General features: G+C 42.1%; 1 protein-coding gene across 1 annotated transcript in view; it reads right to left on the bottom strand.

Annotated features, from left to right (window-relative positions):
- Positions 1-24,670, bottom strand: part of ADGRV1 (adhesion G protein-coupled receptor V1) — a 576,045-nt gene that overhangs the window by 305,991 nt on the left and 245,384 nt on the right. Inside the window, exons 63-68 of the mRNA XM_040342090.1 lie at positions 16,750-16,888; positions 12,439-12,624; positions 4,351-4,583; positions 3,106-3,254; positions 2,511-2,709; positions 152-371 (exon numbers count right to left, since the gene is read on the bottom strand). Coding sequence (XP_040198024.1) covers positions 152-371; positions 2,511-2,709; positions 3,106-3,254; positions 4,351-4,583; positions 12,439-12,624; positions 16,750-16,888 — 1,126 coding nt within the window. The remainder of the gene's footprint in view (positions 1-151; positions 372-2,510; positions 2,710-3,105; positions 3,255-4,350; positions 4,584-12,438; positions 12,625-16,749; positions 16,889-24,670) is intronic.

Here is a 24,670-nt window from a genome sequence, read left to right as displayed (position 1 = left end):
CCAGTATGGGGAAAGAACATGTTAACTTTAAAGACATTGCTGGTTACATATGGCCCTATTCTGTAAAGCAAACGTAAGTGCACTAGTGCATTATTTGGACCTTACACATCAATGGTTATACACACAAAAGGAATGCAGCTGATATCAATACCTGGGCTTCTCCCATGTGTCCGCCTGTCCTCTCAAGCATTAGCAATATTGTGATGGTCGCATTGGGGTTTGGAAGTGTTATCTGGCTTTGGTTAAGAAACCTCACAGCTCCAGTAGGGGAGTCACTTTTTGCTATTGTAATGAGCGTCAGGAGGTGTGCACCCAGAACAGCTCCTCCACTTGCTCCCACAAGGCGAATCTCAAACTGCTCTGCAAATTCACTAAAACAACAACAAATAATTGAACAGTGAGATGTACTAATGCTTATAATGGTGTGAAGATTTTTGGTAATATTTTAAGGGTTAGTTTTTAAAATAAACTTGCAAAAAGAAAACAGTAAAATGAGTTGTCCAAAATGATCAGATTTATTGGTTCATGTGCTCCGAGGATTAAAGATAAAAACATGATTGGTTACAATGTGTGAAAACTTAATGTGCTTTCTGTTTCCTTTTCTCTTGTTTGAAAACACAAACCCCCTATAAATCCTAGCGGCAATGTTTCCCAGACCCTAGGTGAACTGAAGAAAATGTATGAGGAAAACAAACGTAAGTCATCATCTGTCAGCGGGCTTCCCCACTGACAAATGAATGCAAAGAAAAAAATGCTAGATTTTTTTTTTTTAAAAGACGTAGGGTCCCCCCCTGTCCATAACAGGCCCTACGGGTCTGGTATGGATTTTAAGGGGAACCTAATGCCAATATAAAAAAAAACAGCATAGGGTCCCCCTAAAATCCATACCAGACCCTTATCTAAGCATGCAGCCCGGCAGGTCAGGAAAGGGGGGGATAAGCAAGCACCCCCTCCTTAACCATGGCACACTACAGAGCACTTTATTTTTCGGATCTGGCAGGCGTCATGATTGATGATGGACTTACATCGAGGCACACTATTATTTTTTTTAAATAAAAGGACTGTTTCTTGTGGGTACTACTTTTTGACACTTTATTTAGTGAATAGGTAGGGGTACGATTTACCCCTACCCATTCACATAGGGGGAGGAGAATCTGGGAGCCCCCCTTTGTTAAAAAAGGGGCTTCCAGATTCCAATAAGCCCTCCACCTGCAGACCCCGACAACCACAGCCCAGGGTTGTCCGGAAGAGGCCCTTGTCAACATGGGGACAAGGTGCTTTGTAGTGAGCTGCTGCAGAGCCCCCCTTGCTCCAAAGCATTCACCCCCCCCATGTTATGGGCATGTTGCCTGGTATGGTTCAGGAGGGGGCGCTCACTTATCTCCCCTTTTCCTGACCTGCCAGTTTGCATGCTTGGATAAGGGTCTTGTATGGATTTTGGGGGGGACCCCACCCGTTTTATTAAACAAGTTTTTTTTTGTACATTTTTTTATTGCTGGGCAATAGCAGGAATTATTTTCTTTACATTCATCCATCAGCATCCAGCTTCCCGGCTTGCTGCTTAACAACCCGCTATTTCTTCACACAGAATTTGAATCGGTCGAACATTTTTTGAGCGTTCAGAATTTTAATCTTTCTGAAAAGTTGGAATTCGTTGGGAAATTAATAAACAAAATCAATTTTAATGGATTTCAATCAAATTCGTTACTATCCGTTACAATTTAATTCAGAGATTCGGATACACTTGAATCTCTGAATAATCAAAAATTTGTCTGAATTTGTATTCGGACCGAAAGAATTGCACATGTCTACTGTAAATTGACTATAGCATTGTTTCCACTTGTCTAAAAATAGAGAGCAACTGAGCATGTGCAGAGCAGGGTGAGACAGTGTATTCTTGGATTGTAAACAGTACAGGCAGTCCCCGGGTTACAAACATCCGACTTACAAACAACTTCTACTTACAAACGGAGGGAGAAAACAGGAAGTGAGAGGAAATCTACCCCTAGGAAGGAAAATGTACTCCTGAAGCTGAAGCTTAATCACCAATCCTTGTTTCCACAACTCAAAATTTTTAAAATCTAACTGTCACAGGGACAGAAAGTGAAGTGAAATCTTCTGTACATGGGCACTGACAGCAAAACAAATGTTACAGGGGTGTTAACCCTTTCCTATGCTTTCCAAAAAGCTTAAAAATCATTTTTTCGGTTGGAGCTACACTTAAAAAATTTACCTGTTTCGGACTTACAAACAAATTCAACAGACCCTATCTTGTTTGTAACCCGGGGACTGCCTGCATAGGCACTTATTTTTAATGTTTTACATAACTATACCTGGAAAAGGGGCCAGTCTGAAGTGATGTAGCAGGACTTTTTACTAAAATTCCACTTTAAATATCTTCTCCAAACCTATTAGATCTATGTTACAGCTCTATTCACATGTAAAAGACCCAAGACCAGACATTTAAAAACATTATTAATATATATTATCATTTACAACCCATGATTTACCTTTCTTCATCATCAATAATACTGATGTTGATAAAGCTCTGATTTTGCCCATGCAGGAACACCACTGTAGCATTAGAAACTGCATAGTCTATACCCACAGTGGCAGAAATGTCATGGGAGATCAAATCAGCTGTGACATAGCCATATGTTCCACGTGTTCTTAGCACAGGAAACAATATCACTCCAACATCTTCTTCCACTACAAAAAAAAAAATACCATATTTACAGCATGATAAACATTAGAAGATTACACACTGATCAATAGTCAATAGTATGATCTTATTTTAAAACAAAAACTGTTTTGGACATTGTAGGAGTGGTGAATTTTACATATGCAATCTTCAGCATTCAATGATATACAGCAACTCTATAATATGTGGAACACATGTTAGTTCCTACTGGCGCAACATTATATCAGGTTATCTCGGTACATTGGTTAAGGAAGATGCTTACTTTCTATTGACAAGCAGACAAGTATGTTGTAGTACACTGTATGTATCATTTAAAAACAAATGGGTGCTCATGAGCTTTAGAGGCTAAAAACTGTAATGAGTTATTGGCAACACTTTGTAACAACAAAGAAAATATAAATTACCTTGGACTGCAGTGAACTGTGGATCAAACTCGATAACTCCTTCTGCATTGTCGTTAGGAAGAATAATGACTCGGACCATTGAACTGTTTCCCATCAGAGGAGGTTGATCTATCTGTAGCCCGTGTTCTCTAATTGTATGGTCGTAGCTCCTGTATAAAGAAAAATATTACTATATATATATATTTCACCGATAATACCTGTATTTCCCACCTCACACAGTTGCTTCATCCTCCCAACCCTACATCACTGCTGAATCCTGTAGTGACAAAAGGATTAGGAGGATGGAACCATGGATTGTGGCAGGGTACAGAGGCATCTGACATTCCTGGAAGTATTCATTGCTGAGGAGACATGGGTAGCCAGTGACCTGACTATCAAAGTTCCTTAAATGCAAAAATCTTGGATCTGGATTTTTTTTAATCTTGCAAGATTGCTAGTTCTTGTTTTAAATCTCTTAAATGGCAAAAAAGGTTTGATTACTAGAATAGCTATTACCTTCATTTTCATGGATTATCTGAGTAAGGGCCCTTTCCAGTTTTTTAGGCGGACCTGAACGGGCGCTCCGTACTCCTCTATGGAGCCACGGATGTCATCTGTGACATGCCTGCTGACATCCAACCCGCTCTGATCTGCCAAAGTGTGACGGAGGAAAACCCTACTTTTCCATCCGTCTGGCGGATCAGATGATGAAGGACTCTATGGTCCGTTGTCATCCGATCCCCCATAGAGGAGAGCGACACTCTGACAGGTCGGTCCCTGCATAGTGTGCAGAGACAGACCTGTCACCTGCATGCTCAGCAGGGATCTACGGAGCGATCCCTGCTGAGCTAAAGTGGAGCCCCATGTGAAAGGGCCCTAAGTGCTAAATAAAATACTCATGTTTACATTCATTTTCTAATTTCCAAGCTTCATGGTTAGCAAACTCAGATACCATTCCATTATATTGCAACCTGGCTGATGGATGTTTTTCTTCTGGTTGTAGCCCTTAGTCACCCACTCAAACATTGCTTGGATTCTAAGAGGACTGTGCCTATGAGTAACTTAATACAGCCACAGGCAAGCATAATGCCAAGGGAGTACTGCATATGCTATGATTACTGATAGTGTTGGAAAAAAAACTGTATGCGAGAGTAGGAGGAGATAATGAAGATGTCTCTTTCCAATAGTCAAAATAAATTGTATGTTGATAACTCCTTTTTCCTGTATAAACACTTAAAATTGTTGTGTGTGTGCTAAATGGCTTACCTTCCTACAAGTTTCACCTCTGTAATGATAACAAAAAAATCCTCTGGACCTTCCGGTAGAACATCATTTTTAATCTCTATAGAAAGACCTTTCATTGTTTCATTTGGTTTGAACAGAAGTTCTCCAGAAGTATTTGTATAATCCAACCCACTTAGTGCTGACCCATTCTTGGTTTGATATATCAGCTGAACATTTCCATAGGTTCCACCTATTCTGGAGATTGTCATGTTTATCTGTTAATAACACAAATAAATAATTAGGGGCTGATTCATTAAACCTGGATACAAGAAAATAAGAATAGCATTGAAGCTGTTGACAAAAGCTACCAATCAGATTTAGCATTTCACCAATTCTGATTCCATTTTAAACTGATTTTCTATTTCCTGATGTAATCCTTTTTTTTTTTTTTTTTTTAAGTAAACATGTACTTTGCTGTAAAAAGCAATACAGACAATTACTATAGCTTCCCTCCCTTTTCAACAGAATTTACCTTCTTTTCTAATCCTCACTGCTGCAATTCAAGCAGCAAGAGTACCTTCAGGTATAGCACGTTACTTCTCCCTTTGTCATGGCTTGGATTTTACATAGGACTGAAAATTCTCTCACCACTTAACATAGCAAAGCCCTAGGAAATGTAAGTATATGTTGCTGGGAGGAGAGTAATTAAGATAACCTATTGATTTGAGTTGAGTTGAGAGGTATCTTAATATAGCGCGGTCTTCCCCTGAAGGGTCCCAATGCGCATAGCAGAGTTCCTGGGAAAAGAGGACCCAGGAACCAGAAGCAGCACAGAGTGGCAGAAAGGGTGGAAGAGAGAGGCTACGCAGGGAAGGCTTGGGTGAAAAGCCAAGTCTTCAGTAACCCGCGGAAGACAAGAATAGTAGGAGCCTCCTGGAGCTTGACAGGGAGGCTATTCCACAGAACGGCACCCTGGTGGGAGAAGGACCGGCCACCACACCGAATCTTCTTGGGCACCGAGATGAAGAGGAGATCTCTGCCGGTAGATCTGAGTGATCGAACAAAAGTTTGTTTATGAAAACGAGAGCAGAGATAGCTTGGGGCCAGGCCTCTCATAATCCTAAACATAATACATCCAGCCTTAAATAAGGTGTGATAGTGGACCAGCAGTCAGTGCAAGGATTTGGACAGCACAGGTTTACTTTAAAGGGATACCATAGTCTATACAATATTTTTTAGACATAACTGTGAAAAACAACAACTTCTCAAACGCGGTTACGTAAAACACGTACGACGGCACTATAAAGGGGAAGTTTGATTCCACTGGCGCCACCCTTCTGAGCATGTGCGGGTTTCTAAGCATACACACGAACGTGTTTCTCTACGAAAACCAGCCCGACGAGGAACACGACGAGGAAATTGAGACTCCAGACGAGGAAAAAGAGAACTTGTTCTCTTTTTTTCTCATCGAGTTCCACAACAGTTTTCTCGATGAAAAACATACACACAACCGTTTTCCTCGGCAAAAAAGCTCTGCCACCAAGTTTGCTGCAGCATTCACAGGCTATGGAGTAAAGAAAATTTGGAAACAACTGCGCTAAGGTGAATCAAAATCGGAATAATAAGCGGCAATTAAATTGTGTATAAACAAAATAGTAATGGGTAAAGGAGGATAATTGCGCTAAACCAAATCATAAATTTATATCAAACAAACAATTTAGGCATCTGCCCAAGTGCATGTGCTAAACATCTAAATTAACACTCTAATGCCGCGTACACACCATCACTTTATGTGATGAAAAAAAATGACGTTTTTAAAAACGTCACTTTAATTGACTGTGTGTGGGGGAAAACGTCGTTTTATGTCTTGTAAAAAAGTGCACTTTTTACTTTACAGAAATTGACCGTGTGTAGCAAAAAACGTCGTTTTCTAAGACGTTTTTTCATCCACGCATGCCCAGAAGCTACTTATGAAGCAAGCTTCAATGGTAAAACGTGGTGGAACGTAACCTCACTTTGCAAGATCATTGTGAGAAAACGATGGTGTGTAGGCAACTTCGTCTTTGAAAATTTGGTTTTAAATAAATCACCCAGATTTTATGCTATGTGGAGCTCTGTTTTGTCTTTTATACCCATCGTTGAGCCTGGCATGGTTCTAGCGCCAGTGGAGGATTCACTGCTGATCTAAAATCTATGGTTGAGAGATATGCTGATAGTGGTCCGGCAGGACCTTGATTTCTGGTAAGCAGCTGCATGATTGGTGGTGGATTCACGTCTGGTGCCTAACAACATAATTTCTGCAGTTTACACGGGTGTCTTCCCTGCTATTTGGACTTACCACTTATTTTTCATTTATTCATTTTGGACTTCACGGACTTCACTTACCACTTTAGTGGTTTATTTTTACTAGTACTATTGTGGCCGCGGTGTTTTGTTGCACAGTAACTTGTGGCATTTATCACTGGGTTTTTCACATACTACTTCCTAGCAGGGCTAGGTGGCTTTGGGCCCCCTGACTCTATGCGATTTACATAATTGTTTATATCTTAGAGTGTTAATTTAGATGTTTAGCACATGCACTTGGGCAGATGCCTAAATTGTTTGTTTGGCATAAATTTATGATTTGGTTTAGCGCAATTATCCTCCTTTACCCACAGGCTATGGAGTACCATCACACAGAGAGTAGGGTTCAGTCAGTAATCATCTGGACATTATGTGACCCTGGTGTTAGGCACTGATATTTCTTCATAGTATAGCTGACCCTATTTTATTGAATGTGTAATATACACTTCTTCTCAGTGATCTAAAATCAACATCAGTCTTTCAGTGGGTAGAGTGAAAGGTACCTGAGTTGAGTTCAGGCAAATAGCAAGAAATGTTAACTTGCTCCTTTGTCTTGTTTGGCTCCAAGCCCGTCGGGACAAGACAGGCAAAACAAGCAACTGCTTGGGGCCGCGAGCTGGCCTGGGGCCCCCGAGCAGGAGCCTGCATGCCCGTCCACTCTGGCTGCTGTTGCGAGGGCGGCGTGTGTTGGTTTGTTACACCGCAGGGATTTGGGCTGTCGCTCACTGAGGGGAGAGAGAGAAGGCAGAGGCAGCCTGAGACTGTGGACTGCCCCGCCCTCGCCTATCCAGGGACAGAGAGAATGTAGGGAGGTGGGGCAGACACTGCTGACACCAAGTGAGAGAAGGTAGTGGGGGAGGAGCTGCAGAGACACGTGGAGCAGAGGGGACCCAGAGAGACATGAAGCTATGCAAGGAAAAAATGAGAGAACACTGACAGAAAGTAAGTGTCTCTGATTCTGGCACCTAGCGCTGCCAATGTACCCAGTCAGTCCCCACCACCACCCCCACTGATTCCATCCCACCCCCCCACCACCACAGCCACTCATCCCTACCCCCCCACCACAGCCACTAATCCCACCCCCCACCAGCACAGCCACTCATCCCTACCCCCCACCAATGACACTCATCCCTACCCCCCACCACTGACACTCATCCCTACCCCCCACCACTGACACTCATCCCTACCCCCCACCACTGACACTGATTCCACCCCCCACCACCTGCTGTGGGGGGGACTCTGATGGGGACACCTGCTGTGGGGGGGACTCTGATGGGGACACCTGCTGTGGGGGGGACTCTGATGGGGACACCTGCTGTGGGGGACTCTGATGGGGACACCTGCTGTGGGGGGGACTCTGATGGGGACACCTGCTGTGGGGGGGACTCTGATGGGGACACCTGCTGTGGGGGGGGACTCTGATGGGGACACCTGCTGTGGGGGGGACTCTGATGGGGACACCTGCTGTGGGGGGGACTCTGATGGGGACACCTGCTGTGGGGGGGACTCTGATGGGGACACCTGCTGTGGGGCGGACTCTGATGGGGACACCTGCTGTGGGGGTACACCTGCTGTGGGGGGGGGGGACCCTGACGTGGACACCTGCTGTGGGGGGGGGACTCTGACGTGGTAACTGATTAGATTGCTAAGAGGGTTCACAAGAATCTTTTAAAGCTCAAATAACACGTCTTTCTCATTATTCTCTGCAGGCTCTTAGTGAGTTTCTACAGTGATGCTCATATAACAGGGACAAAATGAGTGCATTCTCTATGAAACAGCATTATCATTCATGGGTGGCATACATTCTAAATACTGCACTGTTTGTCGCTCAGTAATCACAGGGAGATATATATAAGTGAGGTGAATACATAACATATTATTTGTAGCAGCCACCAGGATTTACTACTAAGTAACTTTTAGTGGTGAATGCAAATAGAGTGGTAAACATGTTATGCTAGAGTGTTATATTAACTGATCACATTCTGTACATTTTTGTTAAACCACTGTTACACTTCAATACATACTCTGCTTTAAAGTGGAACTTTACCCATAACAACATGATAAACATAAAGTTCTTCAGCAAGGAACATACATTCCACATTAATAATTATGCTACCAAAATGAATGTGTTGTAAATTGCCTCCATCATTGCTCCTGCTTCTTCTTGCTGGAAGCTGCCATTTTACTGAAGCCCAGAGGCCCTGAGAAGCAGTAAATCATAAAGCGAAACTAAACCCATTGATTTAACAGTTTAAAAAAAAAGTTACTTTCCTGGAATGCTGGGATCGCTAAATTTCACATTTGCTTGAGTCCTGAACCAAACTGTCAAACTATCAAATGTTTGGTGTCATAACTGAACACATGTGCAGCACCACCATGGCAGTTTCAGATCAAACAGAAGTAGCTTCCTTGGCTGTAAATGATAGGAGGGTTTAATTCCCCTTTAAGGCTATCAGCAGATCGACCTCAACAAACTTAACAGTGCCTAAAAATGCCTGAGCATGTGCAGAGCAGGATGAGACCGTGTATTACTGGATTTTAAACAGTGAAGGCACTTATTTTTAATGTTTTACATAACTATACCTGCAAAAAGCCTGGGGTGATCTAGCAGGATTTTATTTTCTGACTAAAGTTCCACTTTAGGGTGATTATTTGCTAAATTGAAAAGTAGCACTGTATGGAAATTCAAAAGCAGCATCTTGAAGCCAGTGTCATGAACTTCTAATGCTGGTATAGTGACCCCAGTGTGAGCAATAAAAGTATATATAAACAATAGTGTTGAGCAGAATATGCCATATTCGATTTCGCGATATATCTCGAATATATATTCGAATATTCGAGATATATTCGCTAAATTCGAATATTCGTGATATTTTATCGAAAGTAAATGATTGCGATTTTTCGCTATTGCGAATGCGAAAATAATTGCGATTTTTTGATAACTGCGGTAGGAGCACTCTGATTGGCTCAGAATATTCGTGATATTTTATCGAAATATCGCAACATGCGAATGCGATATTTATTGCGCAATTTCGAGAAATGCTGGAGGAGCGCTCTGATTGGCTCAGAATATTCGTGATATTTTATCGAAATATCGCAACATGCGAATGCGATATTTATTGCGCAATTTCGAGAAATGCTGTAGGAGCACTCTGATTGGCTCAGAATATTCGTGATATTTTACAATACAAAATAATTGCGAATATTCGGCAAATGCGGAAGGAGCACTCTGATTGGCTCAGAATATTCTTGATATTTTACAATACAAAATAATTGCGAATATTCGGCAAATGCAGAAGGAGCACTCTGATTGGCTCAGAATATTCTTGATATTTTACAATACAAAATAATTGCGAATATTCGGCAAATGCAGAAGGAGCACTCTGATTGGCTCAGAATATTCTTGATATTTTACAATACAAAATAATTGCGAATATTCGGCAAATGCAGAAGGAGCACTCTGATTGGCTCAGAATATTCTTGATATTTTACAATACAAAATAATTGCGAATATTCGGCAAATGCAGAAGGAGCACTCTGATTGGCTCAGAATATTCTTGATATTTTACAATACAAAATAATTGCGAATATTCGGCAAATGCGGAAGGAGCACTCTGATTGGCTCAGAATATTCTTGATATTTTACAATAGAAAATAAAAAGTGTTTTGCATTGGTGGTGATTCTTTACTCTATCCATCTGTCACAGCCGTTTGTCAATCAAACACCTTGAAGATTGAACACGTTCATGCTGCATGCTTTGGACTTTTTTTCACTTCACATATCAAAGACATTTTTATGAAAGATTATTTTTCTATTATTGGGACTATATTTCTTTATATATTTGTTTCACTGTGTATTTCACAAGTTATTTGCGCTTGCTTATTTTATAATTTGCCCACATGTCTTGTCACTAGACATATTTTTTATTCTTGTAGAGCGACTCCATTTTCTGTCTTGTATTAATTTATGTTGTATAACATTTTTGAGTTGCTGCTGTATTCTCCCCTTTTTTAAGGTATGCGCAATTTTTTCCTTCTTACAAAAAATAATAATATCAAACATACAAATATTCATAACATACACATACACATACACAAAGCCCCCCCCTTTTGCATCAGAGACAATCAGAGTTCTCCTACCACAGTTATCGAAAATTCGCAATCATTTTCGCATTCGCAATAGCGAAAAATCGCAATTTTTTTTTTTTCAATTTGGCAACATAATAGGATCGCCTCAGCTTAGCTACTCGGCCCAGGGTCTCTAATCATACCAGCAATGCTTTTAGACGTCGATAGGATGTGATCTGTTTTAAAAATCAAATTGAAAAAATGCGAATATTCGGAATTGCGAATATTCACCGCGAAATTCGAAATATAGCGCGATTTCTCGAATATGCTATATTCGAGTCGAATATTCGCAATGCGAATATTCGTGAGCAACACTAATAAACAATAGCTGTACGAGGGTTACACTGATGCTTTTAAAGAAGTGCAGTGCTTTCTCCCCATTATAACTAATTTCTGAGATCAGAAGTGAGGTTTAAGGCCCTGTTACTCAAACTTGGGCCAAGGAACCATATGTTGCACTTTGCCGCCTACAGTCCAGCTCTTAGGAGCGTTTTGGTGCCTATTCAAGCCATTGAAACTTTTCTCCATCAATTCGGAGTCTCTGACCATTTCCTTTAGCATTCAGCTCATGTTTGACCATCTCTTGTAGCATGCCCATAATGTCTGGCCATCTCCTGTTGCATGTCTGCCGTCTCTAAAAGCGTCTCTAAAAGCTTTCTTTAGCATTATATCCACGTATTATGTACAGCCAGGGCCGATCCGCCCTATAGGCTCACTATGCAAGCTGCGGAGGGCCCCCCAAATTACTAGAGGCCTCGCCTGGTGAGAAGTAATTTTCAGTCACTGTCGGCAGCGCCCCCCGCTTCTCAGCTTTAATGTGACATGTCATTTTGCTTAGGGCCCCAGGGAGGCTAGGATCAGCACTTTAGTAATATTAGAGGCCCCATATCAAAGTTGGTTGACAACTACTGACTTTGGAGTACATTTAGGTGAAGGTAGGTTAACAGTTACATTTAGGGCTGGAGTTCTACTAATGCCCCGTACACACAATTGGAATTTCCGTCGGGATAAACTCCAACGGAATTCCGTTCAAGCTGTCTTGCATACACATGGTCACACCAAATTCCGACCGTCCAAAAACGCGGTGACGTACAACACTATGACGAGCTGAGAAAAATGAATTTCAATGCTTCTGAGAATGCGTCGACTTGATTCTGAGCATGCCTGTTTTTTTCCCTGTCGGAGTTCCACACAGACGATCGGAATTTGCAATAGAAATTTTTCATGTTCTCTTTCTAAGTCCATCGGAAGTTCTGATGTAAAAACTCAGATGGAGCACACACACAGTCGGAATATCCGATGAAAAATTCCGTCTAATTTATTCATCGGAAATTCCGATCATGTGTACAAGGCATAAGTGTTACATCTGGGAGATAGATTGAAGTCAACTTTACGATTTGGTGCTTTGTTTAGGTTTACAGCCAGGATATTTGAAAATTACTTAGTACTAGCTTTTTGGATGTGATCATTTCATTTTTGGGGTTCTATCACTTATGACATATATGAAATTGTTTACAGTGAACACAACTGTATCAGTTTTGTTATGGCTAAAACTAATTTGCCAAATGTAACAATATCCTTTATCCAAAACATGCACTTTGGCTATATTAAAGCATAATTTAAATCTATAGAAAAAATATGTCAAAAAGTTTTGTTTACCCATTGTGTTTCTTCTGAAATCTGTAACAATGTCTGTGAAAATTGAAACAATCCATATGGAAAATCGCTGGAAGCCATGGTTACATTTGCTAATCGCGTGGATTCATTTATAATTCCTCCTTCACTGATTTTGCTGAGGTACAACTGGTAGAAGCTTTTTTCTTCAGGTACATTGTCATCCACAGCCTACATGAAACCAAGATGGTGCATAAAATAACAGTTTCAAATACACTAATTAAATATTAATATTTTTGTATTATAGTTGCTTGATTACAACATACTTTAATGCAGCAATACTATTTTAATAGTAGTAAAACAACAATGCATAAAAGCATTGTTGCCATCTACAAGTGTTAAAATGGTTAATAACACAGGGAAACAAACAATGAAAGAGCAAACATCTTTGGCAACTATGTTTTAGTAGGGAAAATTCGTTTTTTGTTTTTACTTACAGTAGGTGTTTGTGATATTGTGTTTTTAGCACGACAGCGTCGCGCTGATACTCGGCGACATGGTGCCGAGATCTCGCCGACATCTCGCACTCACTGGAATAGTGACAGCACATCCTAGCAAGCGCGTCATAGAAGCGACGGGAGATCCGACTTGGATTCCCGCCAATTCTACACGTGTGCGGCGTTTGTTATGAATCCTGAGGGGGAAGTCCCCGCCGGATTTTAAATAAAAATCCGGCATGGGTCTCCCCCTCAGGAGCATACCGGGCCCTTAGGTCTGTTATGGGTTGTAAGGAGAGCCCCCCTACGCCGAAAAAAACGGCATAGGGGGTCCCCCTACAATCCATACCAGACCCGTATCCAAAGCACGCTACCCGGCCAGCCAGGAAGGGAGTGGGGACGAGCGAGCGCCCCCCCCCCCCCCCTGAGCCGTACCAGGCTGCATGCCCTCAACATGGGGGGGTTGGGTGCTCTGGGGCAGGGGGGCGCACTGCGGCCCCCCCACCTCAGAGCACCCTGTCCCCATGTTGATGAGGACAGGGCCTCTTCCCGACAACCCTGGCCGTTGGTTGTCGGGGTATGCGGGCGAGAGGCTTATCGGAATCTGGGAGCCCCCTTTAATAAGGGGGCCCCCAGATACCGGCCCCCCCACCCTAAGTGAATGAGTATGGGGTACATCGTACCCCTACCCATTCACCTGCAAGAAAAGTGGTAAAAACACAAATAAACCACACAGGGTATTAAAATATTTTATTAGTCTGCTCCGGAGGCCGCCCCCTGTCTTCTTTATTAGCTCTTTTACCAGGGGGAGCTTCTTCTTTGACGTCTTCGGGTGGGTGGGGGCCGCCGTCTGGTTCTCTTCCACCGCCGGGGGGGGTGGCTTTTAAAAAAGCCCCCACCCCCCCGGCGGGTTGTCTTCGGCGGGGCTCTTCTTCTTCCGCTATCCCGACGGGTCTTCTCCGCCGGCGTGTCAACATCGGGAGAAGAAGAGAAGTGAAGAACATGACGTCACAGCACGGAAGAAGAACTCACAGCACGGAAGAAGACGTACAGCACGGAAGAAGGGACCGGACTGCGAGACGAAGAACCGGGGTGCGACGAGTCAACAGCGGAGAGCGGCGAACATAGAAGGAGACCCCCCGGATAGTGGAGAAGACCCGTCGGGATAGCGGAAGAAGAAGAGCCCCGCCGAAGACAACCCGCCGGGGGGGTGGGGGCTTTTTTAAAAGCCACCCCCCCCCGGCGGTGGAAGAGAACCAGACGGCGGCCCCCACCCACCCGAAGACGTCAAAGAAGAAGCTCCCCCTGGTAAAAGAGCTAATAAAGAAGACAGGGGGCGGCCTCCGGAGCAGACTAATAAAATATTTTAATACCCTGTGTGGTTTATTTGTGTTTTTACCACTTTTCTTGCAGGTGAATGGGTAGGGGTACGATGTACCCCATACTCATTCACTTAGGGTGGGGGGCCGGTATCTGGGGGCCCCCTTATTAAAGGGGGCTCCCAGATTCCGATAAGCCTCCCGCCCGCATACCCCGACAACCAACGGCCAGGGTTGTCGGGAAGGGGCCCTGTCCTCATCAACATGGGGACAGGGTGCTCTGAGGTGGGGGGGCCGCAGTGCGCCCCCCTGCCCCAGAGCACCCAACCCCCCCATGTTGAGGGCATGCAGCCTGGTACGGCTCAGGAGGGGGGGGGGGGCGCTCGCTCGTCCCCACTCCCTTCCTGGCTGGCCGGGTAGCGTGCTTTGGATACGGGTCTGGTATGGATTGTAGGGGGACCCCCTATGCCGTTTTTTTCGGCGTAGGGGGGCTCTCCTTACAACCCATAACAGACCTAAGGGCCCGGTATGCTCCTGAGGGGGGGACCCATGCCGGATTTTTATTTAAAATCCGGCGGGGACTTCCCCCTCAGGATTCATAACAAACGCCGCACACGTGTAGAATTGGCGGGAATCCAAGTCGGATCTCCCGTCGCTTCTATGACGGCTCTGTCTCCATCGCGGCAAGCCAGCTCGGCGCTGGCTCCCGCGATGGGGCTCGTAGGTGCTCAATCTCGCCGAGAAAGAGAGCGAGATTGACACAAAATCGGGTTCACCTACTGTAATATGATCAGTCATGAAAAAAAAGTTTTTAAAAAATATCTCTTTTTTTTTTTTGCCAGGTAAATATGAAATGTTAAAAATAAATATTATATAGTCTTACTAGCCAGCAGGAGGAGCTTTGGAAGCCTTATTTTCACATATTTTCCTCTGCAACCTTACTATCTTTTAAAAAAAGCCAGTTTACCAATCTCAACAGCTCAAACTTAATATACACACAAACATTTAAATGATTATTCACAGTAACTTATCCACTATTGGACACTCCATCCAAGCCTTGGACTCGGACAAAGTGAGCAAACAGGCTATAGCTCCTGCTGTGCTGACTATGTGGATAACCCTTAATGTTCAAGGGATCTTTTTCATATAGATTGTATTAAAGCGGAGGTCCGCCTAAAAAAGAAAACATTAAAAGCCAGCAGCTACAAATACAGCAGCTGCTGACTTTTAATAAATGGACACTTACCTGTCCAGGGTGCCTGCAATGTCAGCAGCCGAAGCAGAGCTCTCAGCTGTCCCCGCCGCCATCCTCGGTGAGGGAATCAGGAAGTGAAGCGTTGTAGCTTCACTTCCCATTCTCTACTGCGCATGCAGTCGCGCTGCGCATCCTCACTGGTCCCCGCTGTCTTCTGGGACCAGTGTGTTTCCCAGAAGGCAGCAGGGGGGGCGTGACTCTTCTATGTCCGGAAGTGGGTGTAAATACCTGTATTATGCAGGTGTCTGCACCCCCCTCCCCCTGAAAGGTGCCAAATGTGACACCAGATGGGGGGAGGGTTCCGAAAAGCGGAGGTTCACTTTTTGTGTGGACCTCCGCTTTGAGGGCCAGATTCTCGTCCAGCGGCGTAATTTTGTGCGGGCGTAACGTATTCACTTTACGTTACGCCTCCACAACTTAGACGGGCAAGTGCGGCAGGGTAGCGTAAATCGGCCGGCGTAAGCCCGCCTAATTCAAATTTGGATCAGGGGGGCGTGTTTTATGTAAATGTACTGTGACCCGACGTGATTGATGTTTTTCCCGAACGGCGCATGCGCCGTCCGTGGAATTTCCCAGTGTGCATTGCTCCAAAGTACGCCGCAAGGACGTCATTGGTTTTGACGTGAACGTAAATGACGTCCAGCCCCATTCACGGACGACTTACGCAAACAACGTAACTTTTTCAAATTTTGACGCGGGAACGACGGTCATACTTAACATTGTTACGCCGCACTTATGCCACCATATAGCAGGGGCAACTATACGCCGGGAAAAGCCTAACGTAAACGGCGTAACTTTACTGCGTCAGCCGGGCGTACGTTCGGGAATTCGCGTATCTAGCTAATTTGCATACTCAACGCGGAATTCGACGGAAGCGCCACCTAGCAGCCAGCGTAAAAATGCAGTTATGATCCGACGCCGTAAGAGATTTACGCCTGTCGGATCTAACAGATATCTATGCGTAACTGATTCTAAGAATCAGGCGCATAGATACGACGGCGCAACGCAGAGATACGACGGCGTATCTGGAGATACGCCGTCGTATCTCCACTGAGAATCCGGGCCTAAGTGTTTATTTGTAATGCAAAGACTTTACACATTTAGTAAAAAAATACACATGTAAAATATTGGTTTAAAAACATATAAACCAGCTATTTATTCGTTATAAAAACCATACAATAGTTTTAGGGAAGAAACCAAAAACTGGCACTCCTAAACCAGACAAACTGATCAATCCTAAATTCCTAATATATAACATATACACTAAACATTTACCTACACATACCTGTATACTGATGATAGCAGCTGACTGCCTGTCTCTCAGTGTAACCATTCCTGATGTCTCAACAAAGTCACTTGTGTAAGCAGGAGTTATATTCCAATAAACGGTCACTTCACCAAAAATCCCAGGACCACGAATAAGGCTAAAGAATAAAAAGTAAGAACAGAAAAATGTATTTTATTTTTTTGTTATTGACGGTTCTCAAACTTCTGCAATTATAACAACATTTCACATGTTCTTGTACCACCTAGGTCTACGGGATCAGTAAGGCTGGACTCACATATGTGCAGCTGTGGGTTTATGCCTGGGGTCCGATGCATGTCTATTCACCGGTTCAGGTGCAATTCAGGTCTGAGTTTTTGTCTGAATTTGCACCTGAACCAGACAAAAACACGCATATGACCCTTTTTCAATCCAGACCGTGGCCACCCCAAACATGTGTGAAGCGGCTCAATTGAGAGCCAGTCACACTTGCATGTCATGTGATTTAGATGTGGAGAAACCGCATCCAATTCGCATATGTGTGCACCCAGCCTAAGACACCAAAGTGAAAACTCACTTGCTCCTACAGCATCGCTTCTCGCTGGCCAAACCAGTATGGGGTATGTTCCTGGCACTCAGAGATAAAAGAGTGGATTGGATAAGCCGCAAAATGTCTTCACCATTACAGAACAAGCTCCTTTGAATGACTGCCTTTAGCTAATGTTAAAGTGTCAGAATTCCTTAGATCTACATTTGTTCCAGCAACAACGAGAGTATAGAAACTAAACTAGTATTCTCAAAAGGAGAGTCACCTTTAGGGTGAACAATACTTCTCAAAGTGATGGTTGAGGGTTGTTTGAGGAAATCAGTTTAGGTGAGGTCTAATGACATCTTTTTTTATTATTTACAGTGGTTTGGTGGTCAGCTGAAAAAAGCCCCTATGGTGAATTAGTTGCACATTCAGCTGTCACCTTGCTACACAATGCTTAACCTCTTCAGCTGTAGTACCAGATTCCTGGCTTGCTTGCATATGCAACAACTGATGAAAAAAGTAGAAACAAGCTGTGGGAATCATATGCATATAACAAAGAAAAAAGAAAAAATGGCAATAGTGCTTTGTTAGGGAAAGAAAAATTGAAGTTAGATGCTTCAAGCCTTGCTAACAGTCTTAGTAGGTCTAATAACATGACTTTGCTTCAAACGATATGGCTGTTCTGCTAACTTGGGTTTGACATTGACTGCATGGTAGTACATTTAACTGCAATGAATTTAGCATTTAAATTTAACTTTTTGTAATTGTTTTAAAATATATCAGCATCTTAAATGTAGTTCTATTCATTTAATGAACTGTCATCTGTAACTTTATTATAACTATGTGTGACAGGAAGTCAGGTAAATCTGGGGGTTTTGTCACAGACAGGAGATACATTTCTGCCTTGTTTAGAAAATTTAAAAAATTACTATCAGGTGTCGGCTGCAGAGGTAGCCAGAAAGGTTTAAGGACATTGGATAGCTTCAGCTGTTCAGAATGGAAAAATTAAGGCCTCTATAAGTTGTCCAGAGGATTACTACTGAATGCTGCATCCTGAGGCTTGTTGAGTTAAGGAGAGCAGTGAGCTGAGGAAGACTTCTGAAGGTGAAGTGGTTGTTGATATTTTTGCTGTGTGATAAAAAAATCAAAAAGACTATTGTTTTCTGCTGGAAGACCAGCAGTGTCTGCCCAGCAGTAGGTTGTGCCAGACTCCATAGGTAGGTTCCTGTGTTGTGAAGGTAGACGGCCCAAGTAGCCAGGGTTTATTTTATGTTTTGTTTTGTTTATGCTGTTTGGATGCTTGCACTTGTTTCCATCAATATGGAAGAATAAACCATAACCCTTGTTTTTTCAACCACCCATGGCTGCCTCTCTGTATAATTCAGTGTGTAGTGAACCCACTCAGGAGGTCACACACCCCCACTACCAAGCTAACCCCTTACACATGTTACATATCTGCAACTTTGCTGCTGATATGTCACCTCTATTCCCAAACACCAGCAGGCATAATGGTGCATGTACATGTAGTTCCATAGCTTTAACTTGTAAGGTTCTGCCATTACCTGTTATCCCACAAGATTTGTATTTAAGATTGGTTAACCACCTGCAGTTGATTTGATTAGGTACAAGCCCAGCCAGGGCATCTCCCTTTCTATTTAAAGCGGAGTTCTGGGCATAATTTTAGTAACAGCCAGATAGAAGTGAGTAAAGATTTATTTTTATCTATTGTTTTCATTAAATGCAAGCTGTTAATAGAAAGTTCATTTTTTAGGGTGGAACTCTGCTTTAAGCTGGGCTTATCTGCTCAGGCATTGGCTAAACAACAGCTGGTGTTACTAGAACCAGGTCCCACCAGTGTTTCCCAAGAACAGTCCTAGTGGCTGCTGTGTTTCCTAGCAGGGAAGATTCCTAGTGTACCCTCAGTGCTTCCTTGTGTCCCTACCTTTCTAAGAAGAGTGACCCCAAGATTCCTAGTGATCCTGTAGTCTGACCTCTTGTTCCTAGTGTCTGTAACATGTCCCCGTTCCTTCCAGTGTGATCGCATAACCCCAGAGTCTCACTCTGTCCTCAGTAACTAGTAAGTGTTCTTACTTGCAACCTGTATCCTTGCACCTTTTGTGTTCATTAAGCATTGCAGTGTCCTTCTGCCTCTGTTTCCCTTGTGTACTGTTGCCAGCTTTTAGTTTTCCTGCACCTACATGATCCCATGTAAGTTTCTGCCTGCTATTCATTAGCATCACCTGTGTCTGTAGTCTGCCTCAGTGTCTTCCTGTGTATGTCTAGTCTGTGTTCTGCTTAGTGTCCCCATTAATTTCTACTTGCACTTAGTAATTCTTGTCTCTTTGCATTACTGTTCACTTCTAGTTGTCCGGTGTGTTTGTCCACTTCTACCCATTCACAGTGCCTTTGTGTTTCAATGCACACCTCCCAGCTCAGGCTGTATTCCCTATTGTCCTGTGATCCCTGTGCCCCAGTGCCGCAAGGGACCAGTGCCTGTTTATTAGCCCTTAGATCACAGTAGCTGCCTGCCCTGGTGAGTCTGAGAGTGTTAACTTGCTAATTGTCTGCAGCGCAACCCATTTCCACCTTCATGAGTCCCATCAAACCTGGGCCTCACTATATGCGTGGGCTAGCAGGATGGGTCCCCGCCCCCCCAGGTGAGTTTCCATCTTGGGCGTGGAGTTCACCAGAGCTTCACAGGTTGCTACTGAAGTCCTCTTCCGCTCCTCCATGATGACATCATGGAGCTGGTGGATTTTAGAGACCTTGCATTTCTCCACCTTCCATTTGTGGATGCCCCACAGATGCTCAATAGGGTTTAGGTCTGGAGACATGCTTAGCCAGTCCATCTACTTTTCTCTCAGCTTCTTTAGAAAGGCAGTGGTCATCTTGAAGGTGTTTTTGGGGTGGTTATATTAAAATACTGACCTGCAGGCCCAGTCTCTGAAGGGAGGGGATCATGCTCTGCTCAGTATGTCACAGTACATGTTGGCATTCATGGTTCCCTCAATGAACTGTAGCTCCACAGTTTCGGCAGCACTCTTGCAGCCCCAGACTATGACACTTCCACCACCATGCTTGAGTGTAGGCAAGATAAACCTGTCTTTGTACTCCTCATCTGGTTGCCGCCACACAATCTTGACACCATCTGAACCAAATAAGTTTATCTTGGTCTCATCAGACCACGGGACATGGTTCCAGTAATCCATGTCCTTAGTCTGCGTGTCTTCAGCAAACTGTTTCGGGCTTTCCTGTGCATCATCTTTAGAAGAGGCTTCCTTCTGGGATGACAGCAATGCTGACCAATTTGATGCAGTGTGCAGCGTATGGTCTGAGCACTGACATGCTGACCCCCCACCCCTTCAACCTCTGCAGCAATACTGTATTTTCCAAAGACAACCTCTGGATATGACACTGCGCACGTGCACTCAACTTCTTTGGTTAACCATGGCGGGGCCTGTTCTGAGTCGAACCTGTCCTGTTAAAGGGGTTGTAAAGGTAAAAAAATGTTTCCCTAAATAGCTTCCTTTACCCTAGTGCAGTCTTCCTTCACTTACCTCATCCTTCGATTTTGCTTTTAAATGTCCTTATTTCTTCTGAGAAATCCTCACTTCCTGTTCTTCTGTCTGTAACTACACACAGTAATGCGAGGCTTTCTCCCTGGTGTGGAGAAAGACTCTTGAGGGGGGAGGAGCAGGAGAGTCAGGACACTCTCTACTTTGCAGATAGAGAAAGGAGCTGTGTGTTAGTTGGCGTCATGACACTCCTGCTCGCCCCCTCCCCCCTCAAGAGGCGTTCTCCACACCAGGGAGAAAGCCTGGCATTACTGTGTGTAGTTACAGACAGAAGAACAAGAAGTGAGAATTTCTCAGAAGAAATAAAGACATTTAAAAGCAAAATCGAAAGATGAGGTAAGAGAAGGAGGACTGCACTAAGGTAAAGGAAGCTATTTACGGAAAACATTTTTTACCTTTACAACCCCTTTAAACCGCTGTATGGTCTTGGCCACTGTGCTGCAGCTCAGTTTCGGGGTCTTTGGCAATCTTCTTATAGCTTAGGCCATCTTTATGTAGCGCAACAATTCTTTTTTTCAGATCCTCAGAGAGTTCTTTGCCATGAGGTGCCATGTTGAACTTCCAGTGACCAGTATGAGAGAGAACATTTTCACTTAGGGGTGTATTCACTTTTGTTGCCAGTGGTTTAAACAATAATGGCTGTGTGTCGAGTTATTTTCAGGGGACAGCAAAGTTATACAAGCTGTACTCTCATTACTTTGCTACGATGTAAAGTATTATTTCTTCAGTGTTGTCACATGAAAATATATAATAAAATATTTACAAAATGTGAGGGGTTTACTCACTGTTGTGAGATATTGTATATCTGTATATATGAGATTGGCTCATATAATAAAAGGTTAGTAGTGGAACAATGTAGCATCATAACAAATTACTGTGCTGCAGGGCCGGCGCTACCACTAGGCGAAGTAAGCAGCCGCTTGGAGCGCACTACCACCTAGGGCGCAAGCGGCAGCTGCGAGTGGGACAGATCAGCAGGGGGATCGGAGCACACTGAGAGCTCCAGAGAGAGAGATGAGCTGGGCGTATCACAGCCAGCTCTGACATCTATCTCCTCCCCTTGCTGCCCACACAGCCAGTTAGAGGAGAGGAGCTGCTTTTACTCCTCCCCTCCTCTCCTTGTGTCTGCCCCGCCCACTCTCCCCGGCATACAGGGGATGTGGGCAGGAATTTTTAAGCACAGCAAACAGAAGGGAAAGATGGAGGAGTGTGATATCCATCCAGTCCCTCCTGCCTCTGAGTGAGTACTCTGTACACTGATGTAGGGGTGGCCTTCATTCCCTTTCTCTCTCTCTCTCTCTCTCTCTCTCTCTTCACCTTTCTTTCTTTCTCTCTCCCTATTATCTATCTGTCAGATTATCTATCTATCTATCTATCTATCTATCTATCTATCTATCTATCTATCTATCTATCTATCTATCTATCTATCTTATCTATCTGTCAGATTATCTATCTATCTATCTATCTGATTATCTATCTGTCTATCTATCTATCTATCTATCTATCTATCTATCTATCTATCTATCTATCTATCTATCTATCTATCTATCTATCTATCTATCTATCTATCTTATCTATCTGTCAGATTATCTATCTATCTATCTATCTGATTATCTATCTGTCTATCTATCTATCTATCTATCTATCTATCTGATTATCTATCTATCTATCTATCTATCTATCTATCTATCTATCTATCTATCTATCTATCTATCTATCTATCTATCTATCTGTCAGATTATCTATCTGATTATCTATCTATCTATCTATCTATCTATCTATCTATCTATCTATCTATCTATCTATCTATCTATCTATCTATCTATCTATCTGTCAGATTATCTATCTGTCTATCTATCTATCTATCTATCTATCTATCTATCTATCTATCTATCTATCTATCTATCTATCTATCTATCTATCTATCTGTCAGATTATCTATCTATCTATCTATCTGATTATCTATCTATCTGATTATCTATCTATCTATCTATCTATCTATCTATCTATCTATCTATCTATCTATCTATCTATCTATCTATCTATCTATCTATCTGATTATCTATCTGTCTATCTATCTATCTATCTATCTATCTATCTATCTATCTATCTATCTATCTATCTATCTATCTATCTATCTATCTATCTATCTGTCAGATTATCTATCTATCTATCTATCTATCTGATTATCTATCTATCTATCTATCTATCTATCTATCTGATTATCTATCTATCTATATATCTATCTGATTATCTATCTATCTATCTATCTATCTATCTATCTATCTATCTATCTATCTATCTATCTATCTATCTGTCAGATTATCTATCTGATTATCTATCTATCTATCTATCTATCTATCTATCTATCTATCTATCTATCTATCTATCTATCTATCTATCTATCTATCTATCTCTCTATCTATCTGTCAGATTATCTATCTATCTATCTATCTATCTATCTATCTATCTATCTATCTATCTATCTATCTATCTATCTATCTTTCTTTCTCTTTCTCCTTTTTCTTTCTTTCTTTATTTCTTTCTTTTTTCTTTCTCCTCCATTTCTTTCTTTCTTTCTTTCTTTTCTTTCTTTTTCTTTCTTTCTTTCTTTTTTCTTTCTCCTCCCTTTCTTTCTTTCTTTCTTTTTTCTCCTCCCTTTCTATCTATCTATCTATCTATCTATCTATCTATCTATCTATCTATCTATCTATCTATCTATCTATCTATCTATCTATCTATCTATCTATCTATCTCTCTTTCTTTCTCTTTCTCCTTTTTCTTTCTTTCTTTCTTTCTTTCTTTCTTTCTTTCTTTCTTTCTTTCTTTCTTTCTTTCTTTCTTTCTTTCTTTCTTTCTCCACCCTTTCTTTCTTTCTTTCTCCTCCCTATCTATCTATCTATCTATCTATCTATCTATCTATCTATCTATCTATCTATCTATCTATCTATCTGTCAGATTATCTATCTATCTGTCAGATTATCTATCTCTCTGTCAGATTATCTATCTATCTATCTATCTCTCTTTCTTTCTCTTTCTCCTTTTTCTTTCTTTCTTTCTTTCTTTCTTTCTTTCTTTCTTTCTTTCTTTCTTTCTTTCTTTCTTTCTTTTCTTTCTTTCTTTCTTTTTCTTTCTTTCTTTTTTCTTTCTTTCTTTCTTTCTCCTCCCTTTCTATCTATCTATATATCTATCTATCTATCTATCTATCTATCTATCTATCTATCTATCTATCTATCTATCTATCTATCTATCTATCTATCTCTCTCTTTCTTTCTTTCTCTTTCTCCTCTTTCTTTCTTTCTTTCTTTCTTTCTTTCTTTCTTTCTTTCTTTCTTTTCTTTCTTTCTTTTTCTTTCTTTCTTCTTTCTCCTCCCTTTCTTTCTTTCTTTCTTTCTTTCTTTCTCCACCCTTTCTTTCTTTCTTTCTTTCTTTCTTTCTTTCTTTCTTTCTTTCTTTCTTTCTTTCTTTCTTTCTTTCTTTCTTTCTCCTCCATATCTATCTATCTATCTATCTATCTATCTATCTATCTATCTATCTATCTATCTATCTATCTATTTCTTTCTCTTTCTCCTTTTTCTTTCTTTCTTTATTTCTTTCTCCTCCCTTTCTTTCTTTCTTTCTTTCTTTCTTTCTTTCTTTCTTTCTTTCTTTCTCCACCCTTTCTTTCTTTCTTTCTCCTCCCTATCTATCTATCTATCTATCTATCTATCTATCTATCTATCTATCTATCTATCTATCTATCTATCTATCTGTCAGATTATCTATCTATCTATCTATCTGTCAGATTATCTATCTATCTATCTATCTATCTATCTATCTATCTATCTATCTATCT

Source organism: Rana temporaria, chromosome 1 (assembly GCF_905171775.1).
Source record: "Rana temporaria chromosome 1, aRanTem1.1, whole genome shotgun sequence".
Lineage (NCBI taxonomy): Eukaryota > Metazoa > Chordata > Amphibia > Anura > Ranidae > Rana > Rana temporaria.
This window is presented reverse-complemented; position numbering and strand designations above follow the sequence as displayed.